Below are 23,942 nucleotides of genomic sequence, written 5' to 3'. Positions count from 1 at the left end.
CAGTATATTCCAGAGCCAATTTAAGCAGGCTCTGTGGTCCCAGAGTTCATGTTCTTGACCACAACAACATATTACAAACATCAGGATTCAGGGCAGACTGTCATTCTATGATAGTTGGCACTTCAGTCAGCAACTGAAGCAGGAGAACATCCAACCTCAACCACCTTTCCCAGTTCAAAATTCAATGCATCTATTAAGATATTATCTTTGTTAATGAAAACAGAAACAGTGCCATGGCGGATAGAGAAAATAATTTCCCTCCACCCCTTTTAAGCACTGAGATCTTGGACAAGTCACTTAATCTCTGGGTTTCAGTAGTTTCTTTAGAAAAAGGAGTCAGTAATATGCAAGCCTACTGAAAGTTCACATTTTCTAATAACAAAGAAGAGAGTAAACATCACTTCTCCCTGAATTTCTCTGCACAGAGAAGAAGGCTGCCAAGAGAACAGCTCTCTAGAACAATGCACAAGGCCTTGAGGAATAACATCAGCAATAGTAAGAATGTTCCCTTCTAAATGCATAAACCTTATCTCACAAAAGGCATTCACTCCCATTAAGAGAACATCATTTCCTCAGGGAACACCTTCTGGAGTGTTCAGATTAGGTCAGGTTGCCCATACCCACCTCCAATCCCCACATATTTCCTCCCGCACCCCACCCTGTAATTCATGACGCCTGACACACTCAAATCATTTATTTGTAATAATAGGTTTTTAAAAAATGTTTGTTTATTTTTTGAGAGAGAGAGAGAGATAGAGCGTGATCAGGGAAAGGGCAGAGACAGAGGGAGAGAGAATCCCAAGCAGGCTCCATGTCATCAGTGCAGAGCCCAATGAGGGGCTCGAACTCACAAACCATGACATCATGATCTGAGCTGAAATCAAGAATCAAACGCTTAACTGACTGAGCCACCCAGGCACCCCAAACATTCAAATATTTATTACAGGTCTCCTTTAATCTTTACAACAACCCAGTGAGGTAGGCAAGTTTATGCCTGTCCTCTACCTTTTAACTGGTTACTCACAAAGCTGGGGCTCGGACTCCAGACCTTCTCATTCCCAGGTGCGGACACATTCCACCACCATGCTGCCTTTGCCCCCAGAGACTGATTTAAATATACATCTGCATCCAGAGAGGATGAGTCAGTTGGTGTCACCCTCTGTTCACACCAGTTTCCCTCAGGAGACTAATGAGGGACTGGCGGTCCCTGCCCCCAAACAGGGGCACAAGGCTCTCCTTTGATCTGAAGCCGCAGCTGCTTTTCATGATGTACATGAAAGTCTGTGTGCTGAAGGCAACCATACAGATGTTATGGCTTTTGCTGGGACAAAAGCTATTTCTCTGCTCTGCTTCAAACCTAGGGACATGGTTCCCCTCTGCCAGGATGTGTCTTAGAACAACAGACTATTATTTTAATGCTACAATGAGCCTTGAGAAACACTTGTTATTGAATTTAATACTGTCAATCATTAGATATCAGTATGTTCTCATGATTGGCACATCTTGAGAACAGCTTTGAGAGTTAAAAACCACTGAAATATTTTCTAGAATAGTGATTGTATGGCCTTGCCAAGATAATATGCTGCTTTCTCATAGGGGGCTGTCTGTTTCTAGCTTCAGAGTTGATTCTTAAGGATATCCATATTCCACTGCCTTCATCTTCAGTTCGGTTTCACTATTTTCTCTACAACTCATTTGTTCCTTTTCAGCATTTCTACGTCATTAATATATGCCCGCTGCTATGTTAGGTACAGGGAGGATCCCAAGACAAATAAAACATAATGCCCAATCTCAAAGAGCATACAGTCTACAGGGAGGACAAACCTAGAAAAGTAACCATAATAAAATAGGAGATGTCCTATTACAGAGGTGTCAGCAGGAGAGAGTGCCTCCTAGTTTTTGTCTCATGCTGTCAGTATGTTCTCAACAGTTCAGTCATGGGCTTTCTAACCACCTTCATGTCCAGCATGGGGCTACACTGTTCGTCTCCACTCTTCTTTGCACTACTACTCATCTCTATTGTCTCACTGTTTCAATAATGTATTGTAGTCATAGGTGTGCCTCTTTGCTAGACTCAGTACTTTAAGGGCAAGGGCCGTCTCTTATTGAACCTTATACTCCAGTGTGCTTTCCTAACAGGGTACAAGGTACATGGTAGACACAATTAAATAATGGCTACCTTGATGAACAAAGGATTATGGAATCAAAAGAAAGGACTGATTAATGCTGCTTAAATGATTAGCAGGATATTAAGGAAGGTTTCACACATAAAATGTTTGAGCTAGCTGACTGCGAGTTCCTACAGGGCAAAAATGCTTTACCTATTCTTGGTGCATATCATCTACTATACTACAGGATGGATATATGGATGAATGGATGTTCATTGGCTACTGACAATAGCCAAATTATGGAAAGAGTCCAAATGTCCATTGATGGATGAATGGATAAAGAAGATGTGCTCTGTGTGTGTGTGTGTGTGTGTGTGTGTGTGTGTGTGTGTATGCAATGGAATATTACTTGGTGATCAAAAAGAATGAAATCTTCAGGCCTCTGGGTGGCTCAGTCGGTTGAGTGTCCGACTTTGGCTCAGGTCATGATCTAGCAGTTCACACGTCAGGCTGTGTCCTGACAGCTCAGAGCCTGGAGCCTGCTTCGGATTCTGTCTCCCTCTCTCTCTGCCCCTTCCCCACTTGCACTCTGTCTCTCTCTCAAAAATAAATAAACATTAAAAAAAAAATGAAAACTTGCCATTTGCAACAATGTGGATGGAACTAGAGTGTATTATTCTAAGCAAAGTAAGTCAGTCAGAGAAAGACAAATATCATATGATTTCACTCATATGTTGAATTTAAGAAACAAAACAGATGAACATAGGGGAAGGGAAGCAAAAATAAGATGAAAACAGAGAGGGAGACAAACCATAAGAGACTCTTAAATATAGAGAACAAACTGAGGGTTGCTGGTGAGGTGTTAGGTTGGGGGATGGGCTAAATGGGCGATGGGCATTAAGGAGGGCATTTGTTGGGATGAGCACTGGGGGTCATATGTAAGTGATGAATCACTAAATTCTACTCCAGAAATCATTATTATACTATATGTTAACTAACTTGGACTTAAATAAAATTAAAAAACAAAAGACTTTCTTATCTATGTAATATATACCTGACACAAAGATAGTAACTCTTCTATTTATATTATAATTAATCTCCTAAAGTTAAAATGTTGTAGTCTGAACTTAAAGCTTTGTTTGTTACTCATTTATTTATGATAGACTGATTAAAAAAAAAAGGATAGGAGAAAATTCTACATCTGTTTTCATCCCATTTTCTTTTTTTTTTTTTTTTTTAAACGTTTATTTTTGAGACAGAGAGAGACAGAGCATGAACAGGGGAAGGGCAGAGAGAGAGGGAGACACAGAACCGGAAGCAGACTCCAGGCTCTGGGCCATCAGCCCAGAGCCGACGCGGGGCTCGAACTCACGGACCGCGAGATCGTGACCTGAGCTGAAGTCGGACGCTTAACCGACTGAGCCACCCAGGCGCCCCTGTTTTCATCCCATTTTCTACTCAAGGTCATTTTCAAAATGCAGACCTCTTTTTCTTCCTTCCTTCCTTCCTTCCTTCCTTCCTTCCTTCCTTCCTTCCTTCCTTCCTTCCTTCCTTCCTTCCTATCTTCCTTCCTTCCTTCCTTCCTATGTATTTGTTTTTGAGGGAGAACATGTGTGCATGCTAGCAGGGAAAGGACAGAGAGGATCCAAAGAGGGCTCTGTGCTGATAGTAGCAAGCCTGATGTGGGGCTTGAACTCACAAACCGTGAGATCATGACCTGAGCCCAAATGAGATGCTCAACCAAGTTACCCAGGTGCAGACCACTTTAAGGAAGGGCCTCAACTTTGCCTTTACTGACTTGGCACTAAGGCTTAACAGCCACAAGAATTTTTCTAATACCTTTGATTTCCTGCCTTCAATCCTGGAGGCTATCCTAGAAGGAATGAGCCTTAATAGGGGAGGCTGAGGCGGGGTAATGGAAAGTCACGAAAGAGACCTAGGTTGTGGTGCTGCCCTGGCACTCACCAAGCAGGTGATCCTGCACAAACCACCCGTAGATTCTCTTTTCCACTGACTTACGAGGTTCTAAGAAAGCCTGCACACTACCTGCAAAACGACACTTAAACATCACCAAGAAGAGGTATTCGGTAAACATTAAAGAACAAGGATGACAGTAAGACAAAAACTCTTTCCCTAGGGAAGTTTGGGCAGCTCTTCCTTCTTCTATTGAAAGACTGAAGAAGTTGCTCCTCATGTATCCCCGTGTTATTTTTTTTTGTATCCACGTGTTAATGAGGCCCTTGGATTAATGTGGTTGAAGCAGGTCATTTATTTTATTATTTTTATTTTTGTTTTGAGAGTGTGCACGCACACACCAGCAAGGGAAAGAAGGGAAAGATGAAGGGAGAGGGAGAGAAGGAATCTTAAGCAGGCTCCATGCCCAGTGCAGAGCCCAATGCAGGGCCCAATGTCACTACTGTGAGCCGAAATCAAGAGTTGAATACCCAACCAACTGAGCCACCAGGCACCACTCTCAGAGCATTATTTTAGATCTTGATTCTATATAAATGGCTAGAAAAAAACTCAAACAATTAGGACTGCATTTGGAAGATTAAATCTCTTACTGTTTATTTTTTTATTTTAATGTTTATTTTTGAGAGACAGAGAGAGACAGAGTGCAAGTGGGGGAGGGGCAGAGAGAGAGAGACACACACACACACAGATTCTGAAGCAGGCTCTAGGCTCTGAGCTGTCAGCACAGAGCCTGATGCGTGGGTCAAACTCACCAATGGTGAGATCATAAACTGAGCTGAAGTCAGATGCTTAACCAACCGAGCCACCCAGGCGCCCCCAACTCTTACTGTTTAAAGGTGAAGGTCTAGGGGCCAGGAGAGGTAACAGGATAGGAACTATGCCATGGATACAGAGATGAGTAAGACACAAACCTTGTTCTTGGGGAGCCTGTGGTCTCATGGTAGAGTTAGATGTTATGAAAAGATGGATTTTAGCTGAGTATAATAAGCACGTAACAATGAGCTTATGGTTTGTAGAAAATGGAATAAATGCAATACCTAAACCTGGGGATTCAGAAAAAAAAAAGGCTGTTCTTTAACAGTGGGGATTACAGTGGGGAAATGAATATTCACCCTTATTCATTCCCAGGGCTTGGCACATAGCATTGTGGTCAAAGGAATGAATTCACACATATATGTGTATATGAATAGGAAACCCAAACATCTGGAAGTAAAATGCTTGAAACACTAGTTATCCTTACTCAACTCCTAGGGGTGGCCATCACCTCCACTCGGCTGGAATAGTACTTACAATTGGCTCTTCTGCCAATGCTCCCTGGACACACACTCTTGTCTCCTTCCTACTCCCACACCCTAGCTCCTTCTCCCCACCCCAATGCACTGTTTTTCTGAGCTTTCTGGTTGGCATTTACATGGGTTTCACACCCTGCTTTGTTTTCCAGCGCCCCCAGTTCTCCATTCACTATTGTATTTGATGTGGACGCCTCTGCCTAAGGAACCACTTTGAGGAGCCAGGGCTGGAAGAGAAGTGGGATAGCTTCTGTCCCCCCTCAGGAACCTCACCCTAAACACTTCACTGTATATCTCTGAAATGCTGCAAGAGCACCCTGGAGCTTCTCTGCCCTTCCCGAGGCATTTGAAGGCAGGAGTGCAGGTATATATGGGAGAAGGATGCAAGAGACATGGATTCAAACTTGTGATGCTTAAGTGAGATCTAGTTGGAACTCTGATGCCGCAGTTTTCATTTGGCTGTTTATGGTTCACTGCTTCTCACCATGGGACTCAGGTCTGAAAGATCTGACAGTGGAATCTCACTAACTCTGAGGGGCAGGTAGAGCACAGAGCCAACCATCAGCCTCTCTACCCTCTTTCCATATAATTCAGTGTTATTCCACATTTCTTCCCATCACCTTCCTCCTTTCCTTGCTTCAAGGTGACAGGCCTATTGTGCCTTCATCCCCCTCTTTTTGCATAGCAGAGGAGACCCCGGGGAGGCAGTGGATCACCGGCTTGCAAAAGTAGTTCAGATCGCCCCTACCTCCCTTCCTTCCTGTGTAGCCATGGATAAGTTGCTCAATCTCTCTGAAACCTATAAAAGGAAGGTAATTTGCCACTTACCTCACAGGGGTTACGGTAAGAACTAAGTTAAATATGAATGTTAGGTCAATAATATGACTGACATATTAGGTCAATAAACACTACCTCCCTTCTCCTGTTACCAGACATACCATGGTTCTTACAGGTACCCAACAGTCCAAAGGCCACAGAGAGGAAAAGGGAGATAGTGGATCTTTCCTGGACCCCTCACTTAGAATTTCTCCCCTGTTACAAATAGGGTTATGGTGGGAGACACAATAACTCCAATAAGTGATGCATATGACCGAATGACCCATAACCAAAGTGGGAATCAGCAGGCTCTTTCATGGGGCTGCTGTTCTTAAGAGTAAACACAACATCTACAAAGGGAATAGAAGAACTCTGTTTAGAAATAAATTTCCATGGCTGAGTATATTATTTTCAATGAGGGATTTGATTAGGAGATTTAATAAATGTTATGAAAACACTACTTCCTCTCACATAGCACAATGAAAGCCTGATTGAACACTTAGCATCTTACCTTTACTTTTTCACCATTAATCTCCACTGTCTTAATCATAAAATCAACTCCAATCGTGGCTCCTTGCCCTGGAGGGAAAAGACCCTAAAGAGGAAATAAAGGAAAATAATTAAGCAAATCTTTCAACTAAATGAAATGTTCTCCCCTCTCCCCGCTCGCTATCCATCACCAGCCCCTTCCTTTGGCTGAGTTAACTGGAAGAAAAGAGAACTCTGGTTAGTGTCAGGGGAGCCTTGTTTAATTTGATTTTGTATGTATGTATGAGGGGAGGAGGAAGGAGGGAGAAGGTGGAGAGAGGAATGCTAAAAGAACAAAGAAACTGAAAGGGGGATGAAAAAGGGGGTGAAAGAGGGGTGAAGGGAGAGAACGGAGAAGTGGTGGGGGCCCTGATTTCAAAGACTGAAACAAAAGTCAGACACAAGGGTAAGACCGAGGAGCATGAAGCCATCAGGATGCGATCAGGATTGTTAGAAGCTAAGGGGCAAAAAGGATAGTGCTCCCAAAGAGGTAAATTCCAGGAAGATTAAAACTGGTTATTGGTCTAGGGCATGGACAGTCATGGGGGTGGACAAGCAACATGAAAAAGCAAACAGGAACTCACTACAAGAAACATGAACGAGATAGTGAAGCTTTTGGATTTCCCTCTGCCCTGAGGGTGATAACAATTTCCCTTAGTGCATTGTACCACACATATAGAATTCCATGAGATCAGGGCCCATGACACTTGGAAGATAATCACAGAAAATAAAATTCAGGGAGAAAGTGTAGTAGGAAGAACATTAAACTGGGAGCCCGGAGGTTCTCTGTGTGGTCCTAGGCAAACGAGTCCTCTTCTCTGGGTCTTAAATTAGTGGGTTGAGGCTGATGCAAGCATTTCAAAAGAAAACAAAGCAAAAAAAAAAAAAAAAAAAAAAAAAAAAAAAGCAGTACCTCAAACTGAAAGGTGAACTAGAAAGATACCATTTTAGCAAAATTACACGTACAATGTGCGTTACTGGTATACAATATTTCCTAGAGGCTCAGGGAGGGACTTGGAGGTGGGAAGGAATTCTATTAAGGAAGAGCTCTGCACCTAGTCCCATTCCCTCTTCACTTGTATTCCAGAATTGCCAGAAATTAAAGTAAAATGGACTTTATTAGCTCTGGCAGCTAAGATTGGGGCATCTTTAATTAAGTCTATTCCCTAACAGGAGAGTTCTTTAATTAAAGTTTGAACTTAGAAGACTGAGCTTCAAACCCATAGAAAATATTCCATTGCATGTCTGCAAAAGATGTAAATATAAACATTCATAACTTTACTTACAAATATTGAATCAATTTTCTTCTATTTTAGTTTGGCTCAAACACAAGGCTGCCAAGCTTCGAGTTTATCACTCCAGCTGTTTTGCTATCTAATAAATGCCAAAAAAAATAAAGCAGATCCTTCCCAGCATCTCCCCCATCATTTTGTTCCCCAATTCCTCATGCCTCAAAAACAGCTGAATCCAATTCATTTTAACTGCCTACCAAATAACGAAACCAAACATAATCCTCTCTAGGGAATGTTACTTTTGGGAAGAGTTAAGGGTCTGGGGCGTGGGGTGGGTGTAAAAAGTAGAGAGAAAAGAAAGGGGTAGTTATGCTTATTGGTAAAAATTAATGTTCAAAAATGGAAGCATTTTACCTTTAATGACAAAGTTTAAAGACAAAAGCCATATTCCTATGGTCTCAGAGGTTAGGACACAGAAAATAAAAATGACCAGGCTGAGAAGCAGGAGACCTGGGTTCTAATCCTATCGTTGCCACTAACATGACATATGATGCTAAGAGGTCCTTTGTCCCTGTAGACCTCAGTTTTTCATCTGTGTTATGAGAGGAATAGGCTGAATAATCTCTAAGGGATATTTCAGTAATAAAACAAGGTCAAAGGAAATTTTGATAAAGGTACTAAAAACTCCTCTACAACTCTGCAGTCTTGTCCTCCTGCCAAAAGCAGAAAAGATTACCGTTAGGCAGAAGTAAAACCAGTTGGAGTTTCCAGTATAACGCCACAGCGGCTGACTAAGCCCAGATGCCTGGTAGCTTCTTACTTTTGATTTCACCAGGCCCAGGCTTAGTAAAAAGCATGAGTTCTATTCCGTGTTCATTTACCATGGGAAAATCCCTGGCATTTCCAAAGGTGATTATGCCCTAAAGCCGTCTGTGTTATCCAATCTGCCTTTCCAGTTCTGCAGAGAACCACAGACTGTCAGAGCTGGAAGTGGCCTCAGAGATCACCAGGTCCCTTACGTGTGGCAGGGAGGCCCAGCAGGGGAGGTAACTTATCCAGGCCCACAGGATAGACCAGCGCAGAATGGGGACTAGGACCCGAGTCTCCACACTCAAGGTGGTGCTCTTTCCAGGGCATCCAGCTGTCCTATGCCTTAGCACAGCTAGTCTCAGCTTTCCCAACTGGCATTTTATGAAAAAATGCAAGATGCCTGCATCATAATCCTGAAAAGGATGCCGTTCATATTTTTTCAAGGAAAATACAAAAGAAGGCCAACTTCAGAATGATTTCTCACTCATTTCTGTACAAAAACAGGCATATAATCTCTGGCAGTAATTCTCAAAAGGGCAGCAGCCCTGATGGGAACTTGTACTTAGATCATACGATAAGGACTCAATCCAGAGGGAACATTTAATTTCGTTCAAATAGTCCTTCATTGTTCTCATTTCATTCCCATTTAATAGACTTAAAAACATCAGCATATTTGGTTCTAAACCAAAATGACTCACTCACTTGCCTAGGAGGATGTGAGAGGGCATAGGCAAGGGATTGATTGGCTTAATTTGTATTTGAGTTTTTAAAAAATTAATATTTAGGGGCTCCTGGGTGGCACAGTCAGTTAAACATCCGACTCTTGATCATGGTTCAGGTCATGATCTCACAGTTTGTAAGTTCAAGCCCTGCATCGGGCTCTGCACTGATGGTGTGGAGCCTGCTTGGGATTCTGTCTCTCCTTCTCTCTGCCCCTCCCCTGCTCATGCGTGCACACTCTCTCTCAAAAAAAAAAATAATAAAATAAATAAATAAATATAAAGAAAAAAATGTTTAATTAGTATTTAGGTTTAGTCTGAGGTCCAGATTCATTTGGTTAACACGTTTAGATTGTTAAGTGATAATCTATTTTTAATCTAATAATCTGTTTTGAATAGCACACCAAAAGCAAAACCACTTGCCCCTTTCACAAAGGAAGCAACAAGAGCTGTGGGAGGACTGATTGGTGCACCCAGAGAGCCATGCTCCCCTGAGATGGTTTCCAAAACTCTGACCTAGGCTACAAGAGCTGGTGCGCAAAGGTCACATTAAGAACCAGCAGCCAAGAAGCCGGCACTGGGACCGCTCACCCATCCTCTTAGGCTGGGCTGAGAAACCCAACTCTGGACTTCCAAGTTCTCTTACCTGAGTGAATCGTCGGACTAGGCACGTCTTCCCCACACCAGCATTGCCAATTAAAACAATTTTAAACAGGAAATCATAATCTTCCATACTCATTTACACAGCTGCAAGGCAAACACAGGCAAGAGTGAGATGGGGCCTGGTCAGACTTGCCCACAGAGCTCAAGCTGCGCCAGGCTCGTCTCCTCGGGAACAAGGGATCTGACTCATTCAAAGAGCAATTTAATGCTCTTCAGTTTAACGGTGATCTTGCCAGTGAGACAGGAACACAGGTGTCTGGTCACAGATGAACTTTATTCCTTCGCGGTTACCTCATGCCACAGAGCAGAAATGATACCAATGGCCTTTCACCTGGTAACCTTTATTCTGCTAAGTCGTCAGGTCGCAGGTCACTCATGTGGCAAGATCTGTTTTCTTTCAGCATGGAAAGGAGATTACAAACCCATGTGCAGATGAGCTGGGAGTGCAAGGAAGCAGGGACAAAGGAGAGCCCATCCAAAGCTTCTAGGTGGTTTATGCACATGCGGTATGTGCCTCCGGGAAGAATGCCAAGTGACTGGGAGACTGAATGAAGGGAAGGAACTAGGAACAAACCTCTCAGTCCCCGGTAAGTCCTGGATGTCTTGGAGTCTTAACCGAGGGAGTTATCGCCATCTTCCCCTGCCACCACTGCAGAACCTCCTGCCAGCCAGGCTGACACCGCAGGACCTCCCAAGGTGCCTGGCTCCTCATTCCTATGGGCTGTGGCATGTGTCACTCCCTCTGCCCAGAATTCCCTCCCTCCTGCCCTTTCTGTGCCACCAAGTCAATCCTGTAAAGCCCAATGCAAGCATCTCTTTCTCTCTGAATTTTTTGCTGCTCTCCTCCAAATAAATTGAAACACTTTCATCATCCCTCTGTCCTAAAACTAAGTGTCTGCTTCATCCTTGAGGGAAGGGATTATATCTTTTGGCTCTATTTCCTAGCCCGTGCATGGGACAGTTATATTTAGTAAATGTCTACTCTGTAGAATTAAAAAGTTAATTAGTAGGCCTAATGCTTGAGTGTAGGCCTTAATTTCTCCAACTGTGCTGAAAAGACTACATGCTGTGTCTACTTCAGAGGACAGTTGTAAAGATTTTTTTTTTTTTTTTAACTGTACAGAAGAGTCTTGGTATCCACAAAGCTCTATCCTGGTGAAAACCATTATAATCTATTGGGTACCTACTATAGCACTGGGCTAACCATGGTAGGAAACAGAGATGAGACAGGCTCTGCCGTGGAGACTAATGTGAGAAAAGTCAAACAACAACCACAAAGTCAAATATATTTCAAACCAGCAGTGAAGCTCATTTCATAAGGTGCAGGAAGAGCAGGCCTGGTGGACTCCGGAAGAAGAGGAAAAGGACACCCGTTGAGCCCATGAGGGGAAGGGTGCTTGGGAGAGCTGAAGGAAGCCTCAGGATCACGCCTACCAGCAGAGCTGAAGCTCAAATGGCTACGAGGCTGCAGGGTCGAAAGAGAGGCCACTCCACTGAGACTTGTCAAGTAGCTAGGGGGAGGAGATTCCCTATGTGCAGAGATGATTTCTATGTGGGTCTTAACTCATCCTTGGAAAGATGACCAACAACCAGGCCAACATGCATATGGCAGCTCATGGGGTTTTCTCTCAGTTCACCGGGCCTGTGAAGGAAAAATGCTTCTCTGTCAAGGGTCCCCCGTTGCGGAATTCGCTAATATGCCAGGCACTATTCTTGGCATTTTAGATGTATTTTCATTTGTCTTTACAAGTCTCTGAGGCTGGCATTTATTAATGTTACCTATTTTACAGGTGAGTAAACTGAGGGTAGTCTGAAGTCATAAAGCTAATAGCCAGAGTTCAAGTTCAGAAGGCATAGGTTGCCATCAAAAGAACTCTAGCTTTGGAGCCAGAGAGAACTAGGTTCAAATCCTGGCTCTACTATCTTCTAAGTCTATGCCTCTGGATAAGTGAAAAATTTTTGGAGCCTCAATTTTTCCATTAACAAAATGTGGCTAATAACACCTATATCACAGAGTTGTAATGCTTGAAGGAATTCATGGAAATCCCTGAGGATAGTATTTGGCTCTTTAGTCATCCAAACTCTTCAATAAAACAACTGTTTTCCATGGTCTGGCTTCTGCCTTCATTGCCAACTGACTTCTCACCACTCTGCTCACACTCCGAGCTCTAGGCTCACTGGGTTTCTTCAGTTCCTTAGACACGTGGAGCTGCTTTCCTCTTCAGACTTTCACGTATACTGTTCCTCTGCCAAGAACATAGAACACAACCTCCCCTCACCACTCCCAGCCCAGCTAACTTTTATTTCTCCTTTCAATTTCACTGAAAAGTCACTGTCTAGTATGCTTCTCTGACCTGTTAGGAGGCTGACCCCCTGCTGGACACTCGAATGATACCCTTCCCTGTCCTAGAGTCATACTCACCAAGCTTCATTGTATTGATGTATTTATATCTGTCTTAGGCTCCAAGTGCATCCCTCAGCACCTCCACCCTATACACACACGTGCACACACATGACTATAAGCAACATGAAAGAAATGATGTGTCTATCTGGTTGAGTCCCAATCCTAACTCCTCCCCATCAAGGTCACTGTCATCCTTGCTGCCATCACCATCATCATCATCATCATTGTCTCATTCTATACTACTAACTCATTTACTCCTCACAGCACTCCTAACAGGTGGACACTATTAGCATCCTAACTTGACAGATGGGGATACTGAGGCACAAGAGAAGTTAAATAAGAAGTTGTTAAGGTCCCACCTAACTGGTGGAGCTGAAATTCAAACCCAGGTAGGCTGGGTCCAGTCCCCCATGGACATCTTTAACACATTACCTACAGTGCCTTTCCCAATGCCTGGCTTGTGGCAAGAGCTTAAGAAAGATATGATGAATTGAATGATAAGGGGCAAGCACTCAATAAAATGTGATTTCCTTTTTCTCTTCCCTCTTCCCTCTTCACATCCAAAACTCTTGCCACCACACTGTAGTAGTTTAATTAAGAATCAAGGACAGACTCCAGATAAAAATTCAGGGATGCAGTATGTTCATTAAAATTCAATAAAGCTTTAATAGTGAGAAGAAAAAAAACCTCAGAGATAGGGACAAAGACAGCAGGAAGACGTGGGGCTCTCTGGGTCCCACACGGACCACAACTCACTGCTTTCGTAAGCCAGTGAACAGGGAGCACAGGACCAGACAGCATCCTTCTGTGCTTGGATTGTTTGCCACACATTTACTCCTCCATCTTTGGCAGAGGCCAAAGACATAAGGCAGAGAATTCAGAGAATGTCCAAATTTAAAGGCCCAAGAAACAGGGCTCCTAAGAGGTTTGCAGTGTCCAAATTCTGCACCTTCAGGGAAAGAAGGGGAAGAATTACTTGGTCAGAGTCAATGCTGACAGTCAAATCTCATGTGGCCAGCACCTGGAGAGAGCCACAGAAGATAAAGTAAGGCCCTTCTCCTTTCTATGAGGTCAATTTAATGCTCTGTTGAATGTTGTTGTTGTTGTTGTTGTCGTTTTTAAATAAAGCTCTGGGGAAAAAGTGTTTGGTCTTTTTAAAAACACAGGGCTGTCTGTGGCTAAGGCTGGACTGTATACTATGGGTTACCTGCTGTGGTCACCGTGCTGTCTCTAATAGAAAACACATTACTGACTGAAAAGATCACAGGATTCTCTGAAAACTATGTCTGAGGAAGCCCTTCTGACTGGTAAGTAAGGCAACAGCTCAGGCATTGCCAATCACCCTGGGATAAGAAAGCATTCCAGGAGAGGGAAACCCATTCAAAATCAGTTAGTGACACACAGCCCTAAATTGACAACAAAAGTCACACCTACTCTGGGGAGCAAACATGTCAAAAGGTATGCTACTGACTATTCTAGGGATTTTTTTTTTTTTTTTAGATTTTTTATCTAAAGAGAGAGAGCAGGAGACAGGGAGGAAGGGCAGAGAGAGAGGGAGAGAGAGAATCCCAAGCAGGCTCTGCACTGTCAATGCAGAGCCCAATGTAGGGCTCAAACTCACAAACCATGAGATCATGACCTGAGCTGAAGTCAGACGCTTAACCAACTGAGCCACCTAGGCGTCCTTATTCTTGGGATTTTATATTGTATCATTGTTAATGATAATAGTCGTTGACACTTATTTGCACTTATGATGTGCCAGGTACTCTTCCATGTGTACGTACTCATTTAATCCCCACAACAATCCTATGAGGTGTTTTTATTATCATCCCCAGCTTACAGAGGAGGGAACAGAGGCATAGAGAGGTTATCCTGAAGTCACACAACTAGTGGGTCTTAGGACCAGGATTCATACCCTGATCCATCTGACTCCAAACCCTGGCTCCTCCTGAAGTAGGATGCTGCTGTCCCCTGCCCTGTGGTAGACAGCACTGCTAGACCTGTCCTAATGGCTGGAGGCTCAGCTGAATGGAACCCCTCAATGCCTGTGAGCTGCAATATTCTAGAATCTCCCTCCTCTCAAAGCAGCACAGCCACATTGATAGGGCCACACACTGATTCCGGATCACACAAGCACAACTCTTCACAGTGTCCTCTGACCCCAGGTCTCTTTGAGGAGCTGGACCCTGACTTTCCCCCAAATACCACTCCCACAATTCATTCATCCATGTAACTAAGTATTGGGCATGGGGCAATAAACAGGAACACTACTCAGATGAACCCGCAAAACCCCAAACATCATATTCACAGGAAAAATAGATGAGGAAAAGAAAAAAATGCATTTAAAAAAGACACAGTTAAATGAGGTGTACTATGAAAAGAAAAAAAAAAAACATTCTAAAGCAATGTGATCTTGGCAACATAAACCATTTATCAAAGTGACCTTAAAAAAAAAACAAAACACACTGTATTCTCCATTGCACATCAGTACATTTTTCCCCTCGCCCTTCTGGGCTCAGTATAACAGATAAAGTCAAGGCTTCTGGTAAACAGTGGCTTGATTCCCTCTCCCAGCCCTGCTCCAGAAAATGATAGTTTGGGGGACTTGTCCTTGTTCAAAAGCCACATGTCTCATTCAAGTCCTTTTCGCTTTCAGGGTCTCAACCTTGAACTGTAAACCGAGGGGGTTGGGTGAGGAGCCACCACAGCTCTTCTCAGGACAGTGTGTGCTGCCATTCTCTCATACCAAAGAGGCAGCATGGCTAATGACATCAAGAGACGTGGGTCTGCTAAAGAGCTGTGTAAAGTCTCCTCATCCATAAAATGGGGATAACAGAATCTATTATCACTGAGTTGCTTGAGAGGCAAATAAGATAATGCATGGAAAGTGACATTTAAAAAAATATAATAATCAAATGTCATATGACTAGAGCTATATATATCAAGCATTACATATACTGATTGCAGAAAATACAGCCAAACAAAAAGGAAAAGAAAATCACTTATAATCTCTTTCCCTAACCACATCCCTGCCTGGGGATAATTATAGTTAACATTTTGGTATACATCCTTCTAGTTTTTCTGTTTATATACACTGACCTATACATGTATAGATTTTTAAATGTATAGATTTTAAAAACAAAAGCAATTATAACATTAGGCAGAATTTTTTGTTTTCTATAGAGTGGTATTTTCCCCAAACCCAAAATCAGAACACATGGTCTACAAACAAAACTGATTACCAAAGACTCTCAGCATTCATTCAACATTTATTCCCATGACCCTAAATACTCAAGTAAGGGGTGGCAGGAGGATAGCTTCACAGTGACAAAACTTTGAGAAATACTAAATACTATGACTCAATCTTGAAGATTTAAAAGATTCTAGGGGTGCCTGGGTGGCTCAGTCGGTTAAGTGTCCAACTCTTGGTTTCAGCTCAGGTCATGATCTCATGGTTCATGACTTCAAACCCCACATTGGGCTCTGCACTGACAGCATGGGATCTGCTTGGGATTCTCTCTCTCCCTCTCTTTGCCCCTCACCCATCCCTCCCTCTCTCTCTTTTTCTCCCACAAATAAGCTTAAAACAAATTATTTAAAAGGTTCTAAAAATTCCCATAATGACCCAAGATTTACCATATGTGATTGTAGCTGAGAGTTCTTTTCTCATCCAACACCTTTTAACAAAAAAATTCCACACTACTAGGGCTCCAAGAAGCATCAGTGAAGTAAATGTTATTTTATAGCACCTGAAATCAGGGCTGCCACCCAGGTAGGGCTGCTACATGAAAAAATAAATAAATAAAGGGAAAGGGAAAGGGAAAGGAGGGGAGGGGAGGGGAGGGGAGGGGAGGGGAGGGGAGGGAAGGGAAGGGAAGGGAAGGGAAGGGAAGGGAAGGGAAGGGAAGGGAAGGGAAGGGAAGGGAAGGGAAGGGCAGGCCCAGATAAATTTCAATTTCAGATAGCAACAAATAAATTTTAACACAAGTTTGTTCCAAATATTGCATGGGACATACTTCTACTAAAAAGTTATTAGCTGTTTATCTGAAATTCAAATTTACTGGGCAATACTACCCAGAGAAAACTTGAGTAGTCAGATCTAGTAAAAACAGAGGCCCCAAACATAATATCATGTGTACCCAGAAGCTGTGGAGGGCGATTGGCAAGGCATGAGAAACAAGATAAGCCTGATGAATCCAAAACAACAAACGGAGGAATAAAAAAGGGCAACAAGTAACATTTGAAGGTATTACTGAGCTTGGGTATTTTATAATCTGAGTCGGACTCCAGGGACCAGGTTCAGACTGGCACACAGAGCTCTGCAGGTGAGTCTCCCCCTTCTGGACAATCCCAGGGCACAGTGGACCTTCTTCTAAGTACATTTCCATATGTACGCCTGCCTGGTGCAGGGGGCTGTGCTCTACACATCTACTGCCCCTAGTATCCTTAAGGACAAGGACCATGCTTCAATAAGACACTCACGTCAGCATATCCCAGTGCCATGTTCAAGTAGACACTGGGTTGCAAGCATTTGATCTTTCACTCTGACAAGGTCCTGTCTCAGGAAGCTCATTAGTGCTTAATTACTAGAAGGCAATTACTAAACATTACTATAATCAACTGCTGCAAGCCTACTTGCTTTACATAAGCTGCTAATTTCATGTTATTGCAAGTTATCATTCTCCTTGGCCAGAGATGTCAAACACCCACCTGTGCCATGGCTGCTCCTCACGCACCCGGCCATAATCTCCAGTGTTCTGACGTGGCCCTTTACAGTTTACAACATGCTTTCACAGACATGATCTAATCTGCACCTGCCAACAATCTCATGAGCTGGTTCTTATCATTCGTTATACAAGTGAGGAAACTGATGGTTTAGGTAATGAAGTGTCACCCTAAGTCACACACTAGTGACTTGCAAGGTGGCCTCTATATCCTAGACACCTAGGATATAAGGATTTTACATTCTATCATTGTTAATAATAATAATAGCTGAAACTTAATTCAATGCTTATTATGTGCCAAATACTCTTCTACATGTACATACTCATTTAATCCTCACAACAACCCTAGGAGGTAGGTACTATTATCATTACCCCCAGCTTACAGAAGAGGAAACTCTAAGCCTCCACCAAAATTACACAGCTAATGAGTAAAACTGCCAGGATTCAAAACCCACGTCTTTCTGGGAAAAAATTAAGTTGGAACTCTATCTCATTCCTTATACTAAAATAAATTCCAGATGGATTAAAGATTTAGATTTTGAAAAATGAAAACATAAGAGTACTAAAAGAAAGCATGATCTATATAAAATCTTAGAGTGGGGAAGGCTTTCTAAGAATTACTCAAAATCAAGGCCATAAAATAAATAGATTGACCAATTTGACTAAATTAAAAAAAAAAAAATTCTGCATGGCATGGGGTGCCTGGGTGTCTCAGTTGGTTAAGCATTGACTCTTGATTTCAGCTCAGGTCATGATCCCTGGGTTGTGGGACTGAGCCCTGCTTCCAGCCCCGTGCTGAATATGGGGCTTGCTCTGTGATTGTCTCTCTCTCTCCCTTTGCTCCTCTCCCCCAACTTGTGCACACACACTCTCTCTCTATAAAAAAAAAAAAAAAAAAAAAAAATGCATGGCAGAATAAAAGAAGACCTGATTAAGATATCTGAAATACATATAACTAAGGGCTAATTTCCTTAAATGCTTAAAGAGATCCTATGAATCAATAAGAAAAATTGAATAAATCAATAGAAAAAATGGACAGGGGCACCTGGGTGGCTCAGTCGGTTGAGCGTCCGACTTCGGCTCAGGTCACGATCTCGCGGTCCGTGAGTTCGAGCCCCGCGTCAGGCTCCGGGCTGATGGCTCAGAGCCTGGAGCCTGCTTCGGATTCTGTGTCTCCCTCTCTCTCTGCCCCTCCCCCGTTCATGCTCTGTCTCTCTCTGTCTCAAAAATAAATAAATGTTAAAAAAAAAAAATTAAAAAAAAAATGGACAAAGGACATGAGCAGATAGTTTACAAGCAGGGGAATAAAAATGACACATTTTTTTGGAAACGATCAGCTTTACTCCTAAGAGTAAATTCAAACTCTAATTAATTTATAATTCTAAATTATAATTCTTGACAATTAAGATTATAATTTATAATGAAAACTACAATAAATTCATAATCAGAAGCCGTTTTTCATTTCAGACTGGCAAAGTTCACTCTATATAGGAAAGAGTGCGGAGAAATTGGGCATGGGTATACCACTGGTAGGAAGTAAATCAATGCAACCTCTATGGAGGGCAATATTGATTTAAAACTAAAAAGGCTATTACAAACCCTCAGACCCAGCAGTTCTACCTCTCCGAATCTATCCTACTTATGTAATACATGTGTACAAGGATACATGTAGTAGGGTATTCATTACAACATTTGTACTAACAAATATGAAAAACAACCTGAAAGTCCATCAGCAGGAAAATGGTTGTAAGATTATGAAAACCATACATCAATATACCATGAAGCCTGCTGTGGACATCTGCAAGATGCACTAAGTGAAAGAGGCAAGGTAGAAAATGGTGTGTATAGTATGAAAAGGGCACATTCAATTATTTAATCTGTATAAGCATAAAAAATCTCCGGAAAGATACAAAAGAAAACTACTAATAGTGTTTGCCTCTGGAGAGGCTCTAGTATCCAGCTCTAGGAAAGAGGATAACCTCCAGCTCTTAACAAATTGTGTTCGACCTTCCATTTGGTCTGCAGTAGTGCTGGAAGGGCAAGATGATTTTCCTAAAACAGTGAGAGAAGTCCTTTTAAAAAAAAAAAATCTGTTTGGGGTGCTCTGTTTCTATCTTTCTGTCTTTGTCTGTCCGCCGCATCCCTTCATGTGACAGGGAAGGAATGCCCCCCCCAGCCCCACCCAGCCTCAGGGGTTGTCCTTTCCAGGCCCTTGTGTGTGCCATGGTTTTCTCTCCAGGTCCCAGCACTCAGTTCCTACATGGTGGATTCATTCTTTCATATCAACTGCCTTCAAAACCAAGCATCCATCCCATCACAGCCAAACAGATAGAACAACAGTCTGTTTATTTTACTAGTAAAAACAAAACTCTCACACATCTGTATCGTGTATTACAGCTCAGAAATTACTCACTGCACTCTGATACAGAATCCTCCTGAGGAGGGGGAGGAGCCTATCTTGTTCTCCCCATTTTACAGAAATGGGACTTGGAATCTAGAGTGACTTGCCTCAGGCCATACAGCATGTGATCAAGAGAGCCAGAAAAGCATGCATGACGGGTCCCCTGACTCTAAATCAGAGCTATCTCCAGGACAAACAAGGCCTGCAAATATAAATCCCTCCTGGGCAAGACCACAGGTGTTAAGCACCAGGGGAGGCTGACATGGACCCACGGATGAGAAAGAGCTCAAAAGCAGCCTTTGGGAATATTTTTTAATACATGTGAAAAATAAAAATAAAAATAAGGCAGGCCTGAGACTGCCACAATATCATTTTCAAAAAGAAAGACAATGAAATATTTTATTTTACTCTTTGTATATATTACCTTTCATATTTTCCTATTTCCTAGAAATACACAATAGATCTGGGAAGCCAGGCATGTAAGGGAAATGAAAGTGAATTCATGAAACAGCATTTCATCAGCACTAACCAAAGCAAATGTCTGAATTCTCTTGCTGAAGTAAGTGCGCTCTTTCACTTTCCATAGTAAGAAAGCATCGCTGTACTGAGCACAGATTTGATTTTCCTCAGAGGTGAGAGGAGGAGGGAGGACCACTGCGACAGAGCCACTTGGGCCCCCAGTCAGTTAGCTCCCCAGGCAGCTCTAGGTTGTTTGGTACCAAAGCACTGGGGCGCAGGTGCTTGGCAAAGAGTCCTGGACGCGCCAGTAAATACTGGCACCTTGTTTCCTGGGGAAATGAACGATACCTTTCCCACTCATTAATCCCTTTCCAAGGTGGGGAGTTTCTATATGCAAAACATGTTTGTGGAACTGATCTAAAAAAAGGCCTTTCCAGACCCAACTTGCAGCTTCCGCCATCTGCACAAGCAGGCCGGGCTCCCTCCGTCGTCCTTCTCCAACAGTAAACAATATCACCCTCAAAGAGCTCTAGGGGTTTGTCCCAATGCCCTCCCCTCTGTGTTCTCTAAGTTGGGGGCTGTGTCTAATCTTTCCTCTGCAGAAGCTTTCCTGCGCCTGTTTGGCTGGACCGGAAGGGCCTCCTTATCGGCATCTTCAGTCTCCTCCCCCAGGCTGAGCACACAATACCCACGCCGCCAGGCAGCCAGGGCGCAGGGCTGCAGCCCACAAGTGGGCCTAAGCACTTCCCCCAGCCTTAGGGACCCAAGGCCTTTCAAGGACAGAGGTGTCTCCTTCTCTGCCAGAAGACTGTCATTCCAGGCTGGACCCTTCCTGCAGCTGTTTAAACAGATTCTCTCCTCACTGGAAGCATGAGAAAAAGTGAAGGGGAAGCAAGTGTCCCCATGCTCTGGAACTCAGACGGGTGAGAATAAAATACAGGAATTCTCCCAGGTTGGTCTCTCAAGTTTGTCCTAGTTCCTGTGTCACTCAAGAGAATGACTGTTTGTCTAGAGTACATGACACACACCAGCCATTTTATCCTTGAAACAACCCTGTTCCAAGGGCACGGGGGGTAGATTTCTTAGTTACCAATACTAACAATAATCTTTTACATCTACAGAGCACCTCAACTTTGCTAAGTGCTTTCCTGTAAATTATCTTATTATTTGCATCCTGGAAAATTCCTATGCAAAAAGATAGAGTAGAAACTCTCGTTCAACATGGCTCCCCAAGACATACAGACACACACAGCATGCCATAAGCCATCTGTCACCAGTGCCTACAGATGTTCTGTCAGAAATGTAGCTCAAATTCCCCCTTGGCACCACCTTTGTCCCTACCACAGCAACCTGGCTCAGAACCAGCCCAAGGCTTAGCTGTTACCCAATCAGCCTGCCATGGACTTCTAAACAGGTGAAGTATATAAACTGGCACAACTTTCCTCAACAGCAAGTTTTCAATATTCTTCAAAAGCCTTAACAATCATATTCTTTGATCCAACAATTCTGCTTCTGGGAATTTCTTAAGGAATGATTCCAAGATGTGTACAAAGATTTATTCACAAGAAAGTTCATTCCAATATTACTCAGAATTGACCTCAGAATGGAGAGAGAAGTAAAGCCTCTATCCAAAAATAGAAAAGAGGTTACAGTTTTGTATTTTTTGAGCCAAATATATACTTTGAAGTACATTTTAAAATGCTTCCCTCTGAGTAATGGGATTATGGATAGTTTGTTTTCTTCTTTATATGTATCTTTTTAAAAGTTTTCTTCAATAAACATGACAGAAATAATACACCTTATTAAAATATCATAGAGGCTCAATACTAGCGAAGGGAACATGGGACAGACACACATGTACACAGCTAGCGACCATCCACATTCAATTGGCTCTTCTTCGAAAACAGGCTCTAACTAGGTACAAACCAAAAGCCGTAACAGAGTTCAAACCTTTCATGCTGTGAGCTCACTGCTGGGAATTCACTTTAAGGAAAGAACTGAACAAACTCAAAATGCTAAATGTGAAAAAATGTTGATTACATCTTATCTAAAAGAACTGGAAACAATCCAAATGTCCAACAAGGGATAGTTCAGTATGGAACATCAACACCATGGAATGTGGGGCAGCCATTAGAAATGCCAATTATGAAAACTATGTGGAAATATGAAATAATGTTGACAATAGGCTATAAAATAAGAAGAATACACAAAACTGCGTTTGTCAGGACTGCAGCTATGAAGAATAAGCATGTATGTGAACAAGGACATTTTAAAAGTAAGAGCATGTCATGTTAAGATTATGGGATTACAGGGAGCTTTTTATTTTCTAAGTTTTGTCCATTTTTTTTTTTTTAGGTTTTTACATGCACCATAGACACATATTTTGAAAAGTTGGAAAACACAGAAAAGAGGAAAATCAATTACCAAAAACAGCACAATCCCTGTCAGCATTTTGACACATTCCTCTTCCCTGTCTCTTTTTCCTATGCACTGGGTGATTTGGTTTGGTTTTTACCACTATAATCATGCCAATGTTTTCTTTAAAGCAGTTATAAAATCAGTTCAATTTTTTTAAAAATAATCAGTGAACTTCACAAAAGTCCTGCCAGAGAACATAGTAGTGGGTTTTTCAAGTGTTTGCAACAGAACTTACCTAACACAATGTCTGTTTGTCAGCAAAAAACAGACGTATTGCACCATTGTCACAATAGATGGATTGATCAAAGTTCCATAAACACCTGCAGAAGACTCTTAAGCTTATTTCAGTAGTCACAGGTCAGGAGCAGAGAGAATACTGTGTTACCGAGGCTGACATAGTGGGAAATTTAGAAGGAATTTTACCAAACTTGGAAGACAAAAAAGACAATGATGTACCAAGTTTTCAGATCAGAAAAAAAGCTTGAAGGGAACAAATCCAATTGGTCATTAGGTCTGAAATATTTTACCTCCTTTTTATCTCTCACATCATCTCCAGTCCAGCTGTCCTGACTTCAGTGGGGCCAACCTCTAATACCTTGGCAGCAGCCGCCCTGTTCTTCCTCCATGCCACGTGGACTCCTCCGGGGAGAGACACGGAGACAGGGACAATCACTAAGCAGCGCATGGGCTCTGCTGCCCATGATGTGAGAGTGGGCCCTGGCAAGAGTGAGAGGGGAGGCTGAGCTGGCAGTCGCTACGGAGGGGCTCAGTTTCTGCAGGAGTGTGATGCTTTTGTGCTTTTTGAACAACAGGGCCTCTCCACACAAACCAACTATTCATCTCTTACATGCATTCTACCAGAGACCGCCCTCTGTCCCAAGGCTAGGGGAAAAGCTGCGGCCTTGGGCGAAGTGTGACATGAGACGCCACTGCTTACATGGCAAACCTCGCTCAAATACTCCTCACTTCAAGGACAAAGGTAGCTGTATTTTTTGCCTTAGAGGCTTTTAGCAACTAACCCATGTACAAGATGCAGTGTAATTCCACTGCAACAACATGACCATGTCAATCCCACACTTAAATCTCCTCGGGGGCTCCCGGCTGCCCACACAAAGCTGTCTGTGAGAGGAAGTAAAGTGCCCTGTTGAAGAGGGCAAACTTTGGAGCCAAACTGCCTGATAGAGTCCTGCCTCTGCCCTTTATGTATTGAGCGACCTTGGGCAGGATCCCTATCCTCTTGGTACCTGTGTTTCTTTATTTGTAAACAGGGGTAATAACAGTACCTACCTCATAGGATTATGGTGCATATTAAAATAATTAATAAAGAACAAAGAATAAAGTCTGGCAGATAGGAAGCACTCAGTAAATGTTAAGTGCTGTTCCTGTTATTGCTATTG

At 42.7% G+C, this 23,942-nt stretch overlaps 1 protein-coding gene across 2 annotated transcripts in view; it reads right to left on the bottom strand.

Annotated features, from left to right (window-relative positions):
* The window catches only part of RAB30 (RAB30, member RAS oncogene family), an 84,579-nt gene that overhangs the window by 14,436 nt on the left and 46,201 nt on the right, over nt 1-23,942 (bottom strand). For both annotated transcript variants that reach the window (XM_058687629.1, XM_058687630.1), the window contains exons 2-3: nt 10,123-10,223; nt 6,699-6,782 (exon numbers count right to left, since the gene is read on the bottom strand). In XM_058687629.1, the coding sequence (XP_058543612.1) occupies nt 6,699-6,782; nt 10,123-10,215 (177 nt within the window). In that variant the 5' untranslated portion in view covers nt 10,216-10,223. The remainder of the gene's footprint in view (nt 1-6,698; nt 6,783-10,122; nt 10,224-23,942) is intronic.

This window comes from Neofelis nebulosa, chromosome 10 (assembly GCF_028018385.1).
Source record: "Neofelis nebulosa isolate mNeoNeb1 chromosome 10, mNeoNeb1.pri, whole genome shotgun sequence".
NCBI lineage: Eukaryota > Metazoa > Chordata > Mammalia > Carnivora > Felidae > Neofelis > Neofelis nebulosa.
The sequence above is the reverse complement of the archived record's forward strand: the minus strand, read 5'-3'. Positions and strand labels throughout refer to the sequence as shown.